This window comes from Centruroides sculpturatus, unplaced genomic scaffold (genome assembly GCF_000671375.1).
Source record: "Centruroides sculpturatus isolate CEXI.00-Female unplaced genomic scaffold, Cexi_2.0 scaffold26, whole genome shotgun sequence".
In the NCBI taxonomy this organism is placed as follows: domain Eukaryota; kingdom Metazoa; phylum Arthropoda; class Arachnida; order Scorpiones; family Buthidae; genus Centruroides; species Centruroides sculpturatus.
In genome coordinates this window covers 739,555-751,527 of record NW_019384653.1, presented here as the reverse complement: position 1 = coordinate 751,527, position 11,973 = coordinate 739,555, and the positions used below count along the sequence as shown (strand labels likewise).

Below are 11,973 nucleotides of genomic sequence, written 5' to 3'. Positions count from 1 at the left end.
TTGTGCATTGATATACGTTCACCAGATATGTGTCTGTATTGTAAAAAAGGAAATGCGACCTTAAATCCTACTATTACTACATGTTTGACTGTGAGGATCTTCAATATTTGCGTCTGTCAACACTTTCTAATAGTGTTCTTTGTACTATTAATGTTATTTGTAAAGATCTAACAGATAGAATTTGTGTACTATTCTCCATCAACGACTCAGTCGAGTTCATTTGGTGTAAATATAATTTATTAACCAAAGTAATTAATGTAACTCCTCCTAAAAATGAATTTTATGTATGGAGTCTTCAAATCAATAAAAAGGAATAACTAAAAATAAATAAAATATCTCATACAAAAAGTATTGAGTGTCCTCACTTGTATCATACCAATTGTTATGTCTTAACATAATTATTTGAAGTATCTATTCTATTTTTACACTTAAAATATTTAGCAGCAAAGTATGACAGGTATTCACGAAATTACTATCTTATTTTCAATAATAACTTTGGCATTTTAAATCTGACGATAAGTTTAATTTTCAGAAAAAAATGAGTGAAGATTATGTTTGGAAGATTGCTGCAATTGATGTAAATATCTATCTTAAATTTTCAGTTATATTAAATAAAGATTTTAACGTTATTTCGAATTTTTAGCGAGCATCGAAAATGAAGTTGACCAAATCAAAAAAAGAAGTCATTTCGGGTTTTTATTTTCATGTATTTAAGATACTTCAAGAAAAGATGAAATTTAGGTAACATTAAAAGGGGCATTTTATTTTATATAGTATATAAAATTAATTAATAAATCATATGTTAAATATAATAAGAGTTATTTCTCCAAATTCTGTATAGATACGAAATTGTTCAACCTGTTCCGAAAGAATTCTTAGAGAAGAAAAATGGAACATATTATGGAATTAGTGGGCAAGTAATTAACAAGGTACTTTACACTTAATATGGCATTATAACTATATATACTGTTTAATTTCTTATTATGTTGAATGAATTCTGTTATGTTGCATCTTGCTGTACAAAAAATTTTTTATGATGAAAATTTTTACGTTAATTAAACAATTAAATAAACAGAATACATATTTANTTAGAAGAGTTAGATATAAAAATATATTTTTATAACCGGAATCTATGAAAATTAATATGATTTTTGTGTAAAAAAATTGAATAAATAAGTAAAATTTTGGTCGAAAAAAACGTGTTTAAAGTATTAAAATGCTTAGAATTAACTGAGTTTTGAATATAGAACTACAACTTTAATTATAGAATTATAAATACCTAACGTAACATAATGTTATATAGATTAAAAAAACTGAAGATATTTGATAGGAAAATATATAGGAAATAAGAAAATTTCCAAAAGGAAATGATCAAAGTAAAATCTTGATTAAGGAAAGTAAGGAGAAGAATACTAATTAGTTAAAGAAAGCAGTAAAAATGTTAGAATTTGGATGATCATTAGATAAATATAATAAAAAATTACTGATTAAATAACTTAATATAATATTTATTAATTCAATTATAAATAATATATTAAAGTATATATTTATATACGTTATTAATCTTTATTATATGATATATTTTTTATTGAATTAATAAATAAATATATTCAAGTTTTATTTTTTTCTGCCAATAGAAATAATGTATATTTTATTATAAGCTATAAAAATATATTATACGTGTCATATTATAGTATAAAAATCGTGTAATTCTTTACTGTATCATTATTTAAAATTTCAAATCGTGCAGATTAAATATTTATCTTACCTTGAAGCAAAATGCAAACACGAAACTTCGTATATGAGTTGATATAAATGAAATTAAAAGGTTATGCAAACAAAATAATAGAAGACTTTTTTAAATTAAACGTTCATTACCATAAACAAATAATTTTATTCGTCTTTACGATACATTATTACAGCAAAAAACACGATCATTAATCATCTTTCTGATAATGTAGTCTACTTACGTCTTTTTCTATATATTTACAAGCAAGAAGACACGTATAAAATATTTCTCTGTAACTACAGCTAAAGTTTAATGATTTTATTTATTTATTTTAATTAATTAATGAATAATAACGTTATTTATTTTGTATTAAAATGAAAAAAAGGAGGATATCTTCGTGTTGAAAGTCTATCTTGAGTTTTTTATATATTAAATAAAGGATGGAAAGTGATGTAAATAAAGAAGGAAAATTGCATTGTAATTAATATACAGATGCTGGAAAAATAAAATAAAATTTAGAATTTATCATTATTTTTATTTATAAATTTTACTTAAAAATTAATTATTTATTTTTTATCAAAACAAATCGTTATTATTTCAGGATTGTGATTAACTTCTTGGCAATTCTCTTGTTTACTTTATAGATTATTCGAAAAAATGATTATTTCATCTTATTCAAACGTTAATTTCAAGTATTAACAAGTGAAATTTGTATAAAAAAATTATATTAATATATTTAAATATTATAATAAATTAATTATACATAATTTAATATTCTTTTTCTCATTATAGATTATATTATTTTAATTTGTAATTGTTAAATTAAAATTATTTATAAGATTGATTTAATATACATAGAAACTGTAATGTACTGTAATTCTTTACTGTACTGTATTACTATACTACACTGTATTATACTGTACTGCAGTGTTTTACTGTATGTAATTGTACTGTACTGTAATGTTTTATTATGCTGTTCATTAATGCCACTAACTTTATCAGGAAAAAGACCTAGAAATTAGAAACAATTTCGTGTAATTTTATGATAATTAATTTAAATTTTAACATCATTTTATTCGGTTTCATGCAGGAAGCAGATATGACAGCAATTCCTTTGTTTATGACAAGTAATGAGTCTGAATTAGCAGATTTCACTTCCCTGATTAACGTACATTCCATAAGTTTCATAATTAAACAAAGAAAAGTCGAAACATCTTGGCAAACCATAACTCGCCCGTTTCCAATTGAAGTAAGTTTTCTTTCTTTCTTGTGTACAATTTATCTTTCTTTTTAACTAAGACTTTATTCATCGACAGAGGGAACACACAACCAGAGAGGAATAAAATCATATTAAAATGCCTTTATTATCTTTTGTTTCCTATTTAATGGTATGTGTTCTCTCTGTTCGATATAATAAGTTCTTGTTAAAAAGAAAGTCCAAGTAGACAATTTATATTAAATGTAAAAATTAAAACACCAGAAGCAGAAGCTTCAAGTTTTATTTAGTTTCTCTAATGATTAACTTTCATGTATTTAATTATAAATATAAGTAAGAATTTACTATTTAAACATGCAATTTATTTAGGGATGCAGTTGCACCTCATTCTAAGGGGTTTTCTTCTAGTAATTCAGAGTACCTCAGGTAGTAAACATTTTTGTAAAGCATATTATTACTTGTCTGCAACACACTAACAACTTTTGAATTCGCTATTGAGTCTATAAATTTTGCAGTTTTTTAAAATCCAATAACTGATTAAATCTAAATATTACAATTTTTACTAAGTTTCTTATATCATTTGTTGACCTATAAATTCTAAAACTGTATTATGGTATCTTGAAAATTATGATTTACTCCTCTTTCATAAAGAGAAAATTAACTGTAAAGTTTATAAATTATACTATTTTGGAGTTGTCCGTAAATTACGTAACGAAGATTTAGGTTAATGGGTTGGCAGATATTCATTACAATGCGTTACAATAAGATAAGGAAATTTACAGAAATGTTATGTAATCCTGGAATATCAATCATTGGATAACAAAAGGATTAAGTTTTCTTTTTGAAAAGTTGCATAGTGAACCGTGCTATTTATATCACTGCTTTATACGCTGTACTTTTAATTAAAAAAATTTTCTAGGGATCGTATTTTTGCACTGAATAATAGTACAGTTAAAGGTATGCATTACGTAATTTCGGGAGTGGGTACGGGCCGTTACGGAGATGGTGGTTGAAAAGCATAAGAATAATGTTACGTAATTTATAGACCATCTATTTGCAATAAATTATTTTCGTAAGAATATTGTCAAATTTCGCTATGTCAGTAGACAAAAATATGGGAAACGATTTTTATAATAAAGAATCTTATTTTAAATGTAATCATTACTGGAGAAATATTGCTTAATTAATGGATAAAATCCATAACGATGGAACGAAAATGTTTTTGTTATCGTTTTGTACCTACATTTACCGTAGAAATCAGTAAATTGCTGTGGTACGTTCGCTAGAAATGCTATTTAACTACTGCAATTCCAATATATTTGTATCATGGGGATAAGTGTAACGGGTCACGAAGACTATAATATTGTGCCTGTCCCAGTGTTGTAACGGTTCCTGAAAGGAATTAGGTATTTTCTGAGATAAGGAAAGAAAGTTGAGTGAAAATTATGAATGAGACTAAAATTGACCGTATATAGACAAGAGTTATGTTAATCTTGACAGAAAGATGTTGCTATTTACTTGAGAAGAATTGCATTCGTTTCAGAAAGGATCTAGAAAAAATCTGGAACTTATAGAGGTAATAGAACTTGCTAACCTTCTAAAACGAAAATCAAAACAAACTGAATGTAAAGAGCTTTCGTATCAACTTTAAGAAATTCGAAAGCCAAAAGTCATGTAGTATGCCTATATGAATAAAATAATTGTGATAAAAACAATAATAAAATGGTAATTATCTGGTAACTATTAGTATACATCCGTGTTATAGAGACTAAGGGAATATATTTTACAGAATTATTCTTCATAAAATGAACTTCGTTTACGGGAGATTTAAATGTGAAGGTCTAAAACCCTTTTGATTTAGAACAGTATCACCCCTCTAATAAACCTCGTGATTTATTACCTCGTAAGTGAGGAAAAGGGGGACTTCTGAGGTCAATGACCGAGACGCACTCCTCGAATAAAAAAAAACGGGGAATGTTAAAATATCAATAAAAGAAATCTCCTCTATTTGTTTAACAGTAATTCTATAGACGTTAATATCAACAAGACGGGAATAAGAAATGTTTCTTATCTCCTCTTTGGTTGCACGTGACACGTGGTTACAGCAATAAATCGCCTCATTCGAAGCCAAACGCGACGTTTAATATAAACAATATCTACATTGTTGATCAGTTTACAGAAATTATTGTCAGCTGAATGTTAATTTGTGGATGAGAACGGTCAAAGCTATAGAAATTTATATTATAAAATCATATCTTCTAGACGCCAATATCAATAAATTAAACAAACTTCTCTGTGCTAGTGGTTCGTACTAGCTAGATCCAGACGTCAACACACTAACAGGTGTGCGTATAAATCAATAATAATGTCATAGTTCTCACCCCTCAAAAATAGTATAAAGAGGGCTTGGACGCAGTCCTCAAGGCGGACATCGACTGCCACATCAACTGATCCATACCGCCACCATATCCGTTGCTACCTCGCCATAACTATCGTGACGATCCAGGAACGTTTTTACCAACGACCCATATTAAGGATTGGGAACTTAGAGGCATTTTTTTTAGATATCTATTTGTATACTCTCTCTCTCTCGTCTCTTAATTTAACTTAGAGAATAGAAATTAGATGATCCATAAAAATGACGAATTGTCGCGGCGTAGAATAGAATTTTTGTAGCTCTTCACTTTTGCCTTTGATATGTGCAATTTTATAGTTGTTTATTAAATGTATTATTCTTGTTCAACCTGTGTATTTATTTGGGAACTTGTCAACTTACTCATTAACCTCCCCACTCATTTCATTTTGCCCTCCAATAAAGCTATTCTCTGACAGAGCCGCCGGTAAGTGGGGACAATTAACACCCTCGGTACTCACATAAAAATTGTTTGAATGCCATAGCTTTTCATATATATTATGGCCAAAATACATTTTATTGGATGCTGATTTTCAGATTAAATTCAAGTTTGTCATAATGTGAGCTGTATACAAATTATATTTCTTAGTTATTTAATACATAAAAACTATATTTTCAATGTAATACTGATTTAAATAAGATTCCAATTGCATGATTATTGTTTAAAATAAATTAAATAGAACCAGACCATGTACAAAGATGCATTTATTTGGATACAAGAATAATGCATCGATTGTTTTGTCGAAATACTTTATTAGTTTACGGTAAATTACCACTCTATAAATGCATTTCAAAGTCTTTGAGTCCTTTATGGGTATAAAGAAAAACATCTAAAGTAATTTGTTATATTTTAAATTTCAAACAACCAAATCAAAAGTAACTTAAATATTTGATAAGAATCCTATTTATATACATTAATAAGTAAAAACAAATCAAATATATTGTCGGTAATTCGACCTTTTTTGTATTTAAATGCATTTCTCAACGAGGGTACTCTTATGAATGTAACAAATATAATTCGGGCCTACTGTATAGCATATAATACGCTGACTGCTGACAAATAAATATTGAAAACATTTGATTTTAATTAAAAATAGGTATGGATAGCAATTATCATATCAACAATAGTAGCCGGTTTTTTCATTTCTCGAATTCTTACGCTTGAAAACAACTTGCATAAATTTAAAAATATTTGGACTATTCAAGATGGAATTTGGTTTACATTCACAAATATGAGCCGACAAGGTATAGTGTATTTATCATTCAATTTTGTTGAATCAATTTTAGTCGTTAGAAAATTTAATTTAATAAATGAATTAATTTTTTTTTTTTTTTAAATTTGCATACATATTTCAGGATTTAATATCAATCCCGTTATCGGATTTTCATCCAGATTAACAGTTGGAATTTGGCTGCTTGGCGTGTCTGTACTGGGATACGGTTATGGAGGAATATTAATGTCCTTTTTGACAGCTCCACAGTACGAATGGATACCGAACAATTTTCACGAGTTATCTTCTGCCGTGGAAAGAGGAGAGTTTTCTTGTGGCACATTTTCTAACGGTAGAGACTTATTGTTTCAGGTATGTAAACCTATTACATTGAGAAACATTTATCAAAGTATTAAATAAACGAACTTTTATATACTGATATACCGTCACGTCACATTATAGCCGTATATAGAAGTGATTGTTATAGGAGACAACATTATAGGTACTAATATAATACATCTGTTGTTCATTGCCTATATTTATGTTTAAATTTAAGTTGTCAATATCCAAAATATGTTAACATTTTATTTTACATTTACATTGATATGGTAAAAAATATAAAATTTTCTTCATTCAATCTAACAGAGAGAAACTACACTGGGATGCGCAAAGAAGGTGCAATTTAGTGTTGTAACTTTATTTACTGTACTGTACGTTGAGTTGACGACTTTATTTTATGGAAACTTTCGAAACAACTACAACAGAGAAATTTATTGAGTTTTTAAAATAAATATATATTGTTCGGTTTATGCAAAAAGCACATTTTACTCTTATTTTTTTGTTTCATATTTGACAATTTAATTTCCAAAATTATCATATGTAATATCTGTAGGAAGTGTAATACAGTATTTTAGTATCTACTGTAATTTCTAATATTTTTGTTCTTCAACTTCCCTGTTTTGTTTTATGTTGTTATTTTTCATTTTTTATTGGGCTGCAATTTGAAAAAAACTTTAGACCTATAAATTTCCACTATTATTTATCCGTCCGTCATTTCTTAATCTCCAAAACGGAGTTAGATAAAGGAAAGACCGAAATGGAAACAGTAAGGGTAAGAGGCCCCGATTAACTATATACAAACTTCTGGTGCAAACCGAAAGTCGTGTTATTTCAATTCAAAGTTTTCTCCGAAAGGCATTAGAGAGATGGCTGATACTACTCAATTGTTAAAGGAAAAGTATGATGCATAGATGCAAAGAGCATATATTTTAAATTAAATAAATTAAAAATATGATTAAAAATTGCAGCCTGGCTTTGTGACTATGTCACAATAAATAATCGCTCGTTTAGTTTTTATTTTACTGTGATTTTGTTTTTTAGTTAGTTTTCTTTAAGTGAGAGAAATAGTGTAGAATTTTTTTCACTTTGCGTCTTTTGTTTTGGTTTATAATACAATTTACAATCGAAAAATACAATACATTACAATTTTCTATGAATTAAGCCACAACTGTCACTTAGGTTTGTAAATAGTTTCTAACACAACACAATAATTGTTTAAAAGAGACCACTTTTTTTGTTTGTTATAAATTGCCATTATTTGGGATTGTATATAAATACTTGTTTTCATTTTAATTTTAGGCCTATATCGTCTTACATTGAGAATTAAATGTGGACAGATGTTTCTGCTAAATTGATTTATGCCATTTAACAATGTAAAAGTTTTGTGTTTTATGAGAAGCATAAGGGAAACTTCCCCTGGTGTTTTAAACAAAGTTTTATTTATTCTCACAAAGCATTAGTTCATTTTATCTTCTGTATTGTTACAAATGACAAAAATCCAAACGTATTTAATAATTTAAATTACCCGTAATCACAGAATATTAATTTTCTACTAAAATTTTTTAGAGTTCATAAATATAAGGGAATTCTTTTTTGGTTTTACTTACCAATGTGGTATTTATTGTAGGCGAGGTTCTTGTAAGTGGCAATATTACTTCATTTACACAAAAACCCTATTATTTTATTACATTGGAAATTTTTTGAACATATTGTTTTTCACTTAATGTGTAATGTTAATGTTCTTTTTTTTTACAGGGAGCCGAAACTGGAATTGCAAATACATTAAGAAATCATATTGATGTAAACCAAAATTACATGCAAGTGTTTGATGCCACTACGAAAATTAAAAACGAACATTTCGCATTTATTGGTGCTAAACCTGGCTTAATACGCAAACTGAAAAGACATTTAAAAGACAGAATTATAATAAGCGATGATTCTCTGCTCTCATTTAACCTTGCATTTCTTGTAAGAAAGCAATTTCCTTTCAAAAAGGAGATTAACAGGAAGTATGATTATTACTTAGTTAATGTAAATATTATATTCCAATTACTCAAGCTTTGAAAATTTTATTTTGAAATATTTTGTAGAATATCTCATTTGTTCGAATCCGGAATAATTAGTTATCAGGAAAGCAAACTGGATCCTCCAGAGAATTCGATCGACGAAGACATTCTTGCTCCATTAAACATGACAGAACTGTTCGGAAGCTTTATTCTTTTAATAATTGGCTGTTTATTCTCTCTTCTTTGTTTCATTGGAGAAGTGTTGACCAGAAAAACAAAAGTACTTTTACCATTTAAAAAGAAATAATATTTCTGCTAAATTAAACGTCGTTAATATACATTAATCCCTTGAAGTATAGCACTTATTAAATGTAGTCACATATACGATGTAAATTAACTTACTATTTAGATTTATAAGAGTAGATAACAACGGATATAAATAGTATAGACTTACTTTCTAATATTAAAATATTTATATAACTATATATAAATAATACCTGCATTAAATTTTTTTCTGAATTTTACATTAACAAATTGTACGAGGGTTGTCTAATATTAAAGGTACTGTACAAGCCAAAATTACACTAGTATTTATAATTGAAAAAATATTTAATACATTCCACAAAACACTACATACTTTTGTTTATTTCTCGCCATAATCTCAGTAAACGTTGAGACATTTATCTCAGCGTGACACTAGTTTGAACATCTCTTCATGGTACTGTTGCTTGTCAAGTTGCTTGAAGTAGTCCAGAACGATATCTTGCAATTTCTCCTGATTCGTAAATAATTTTCCTGCCAAAAATTTCTTTAAAGGTCCAAATAAACGAAAATTCGAGGATGCTAAATTTTGACTATACTCCATACATCAAATCAAATTAAACTGTGTTTGGAACGTCGGAATTGGAAGGTCCTGCAACATCTTTCATTTAGTCCAGATTTAAATTAACCCTCCTTGGATTTTTATTTATTTGAACCTTTAAAGAAACTTTAGGCAGGGGAATGCTTTGCGAATTAGGAGAAATTGCAAGATATCGTTCTGGACTACTTCAAGCAACTTGACAAGCAACAGTACCGTGAAGAGATGTTCAAACTAGTGTCACTCTGGGATAAATGTTTCAACGTTTACTGAGATTATGTCGAGAAATAAACAAAAGTATGTAGATTTTTGTGCAATGTATTAAATATTTTTTAATTATAAATTTTAGTGTAATTTTGGCTTGTACCTTCAATATCAGACACCCCTCATAATCACAGTTGTAAATTGTCATATTTTACTGTATTCATATATTTGAAAGTTTTAACATTTAAAAAGCCACAGTCAATAGCTTTAGAAATGAATAGAATTATGTATTTTTCTTATGATCTTATAAGATTACAAGAATAAAATTTTCATAAATGCTAATGTTATTCATTACATTATTAATGTTTATTTTGTGGGGTAAAATAATTTGGAAATATTTTACGTTTATTTAAATCNTTTATTTATTAAACTTTTCTTTTTTATCTTTACTTTTTATTATATATATTTTTATCAACAACAAATAACCTATTATCTTTCATTTGTGACATATTAGTGTTGAGACTTCTTGCCCAGGCTAACTACATCGATAAACGTCGTTTCGAGTTTCTCGATGTAACATACTTAACTAGTTAAGCTTTAAACAGAGTGAATAAAATCGTGCCCCACACTCTGACATCCATACATGAAGAGAGAAACCCACAGAAAAACCCAATTGCTTAATGTTTCGAGGTCCCCTGAATCCAAAAATGTAAAAATCTTGAGGGAGGGTCATTATATGACTCGCCCTACTTTCCCTCTGTAATATATAACAGCCGGGAAAGTAAAAATAATGTACAATAGAAAAATTGAAATTGTCGTGTTCGCTAGGGCCTGTAACTTTCTACTGTTTAGCTCTTTCTTAACATTAGATTATCCATACCTATATTATCTATCGAAACGAACTAACAAATGATGGGAAACTAATGGATCACAGGGCATAATATAAGATTGGCTTTAATGATTTCTTTTCTTTTTTCATAGTCGTCACAGAATTCTAGTAAATATGAAAATTGCCCAAGTGTCATTCAGCAGCTCAACGCCAGACAAAAGTGGCTGGGTGTTCACGTGAACCAACTCGAGCAGACAATAACTTTCTTTTCCAAAATCATATTCGAATTTCTTTTACAACATGTCTCCAACCAACACTTATTGAAAATATGATTTAAGTAATAATAATTCATTGTGTAAAATATTATAGTTTGAAAAGCTGTGAATTTTCCATATTAATTCTATATTACATATGATTAAATACTTTTTATTTATTTTATATTATTAAGTGTTACTCTTGAAATATTTAAATATTTAATATAAATAACAAATATAATAAAATAGTAAATAATACATTTTAAAATAAAAATTATTTCTTTAGTTTTACCTCGTATATTATATTACAGGTTATTTTATATTACTGTAAAATATTCTGTAAGAATATAGAAATAAATGTTATTTTTATTAAATGAAAATAATTTTGTTTTTTAATATAATTAATTTAAATTTTAACATCATTTTATTCGGTTTCATGCAGGAAGCAGATATGACAGCAATTCCTTTGTTTATGACAAGTAATGAGTCTGAATTAGCAGATTTCACTTCCCTGATTAACGTACATTCCATAAGTTTCATAATTAAACAAAGAAAAGTCGAAACATCTTGGCAAACCATAACTCGCCCGTTTCCAATTGAAGTAAGTTTTCTTTCTTTCTTGTGTACAATTTATCTTTCTTTTTAACTAAGACTTTATTCATCGACAGAGGGAACACACAACCAGAGAGGAATAAAATCATATTAAAATGCCTTTATTATCTTTTGTTTCCTATTTAATGGTATGTGTTCTCTCTGTTCGATATAATAAGTTCTTGTTAAAAAGAAAGTCCAAGTAGACAATTTATATTAAATGTAAAAATTAAAACACCAGAAGCAGAAGCTTCAAGTTTTATTTAGTTTCTCTAATGATTAACTTTCATCTATTTAATTATAAATATAAGTAAGAATTTAC

General features: G+C 27.5%; 1 protein-coding gene across 1 annotated transcript; it reads left to right on the top strand.

The window, feature by feature from the left end:
- The first annotated feature begins 538 nt into the window (after nt 1-538).
- On the top strand, nt 539-11,755 carry LOC111626359 (glutamate receptor ionotropic, kainate 5-like). The gene is made up of 10 exons (XM_023369708.1): nt 539-577; nt 644-741; nt 842-929; nt 2,820-2,978; nt 6,456-6,603; nt 6,715-6,941; nt 8,664-8,917; nt 8,999-9,194; nt 11,503-11,661; nt 11,729-11,755. The coding sequence occupies exons 1-10, from the start codon at nt 539-541 to the stop codon at nt 11,753-11,755; spliced, it is 1,395 nt and encodes a 464-aa protein (XP_023225476.1).
- Nucleotides 11,756-11,973: the final 218 nt, after the last annotated feature.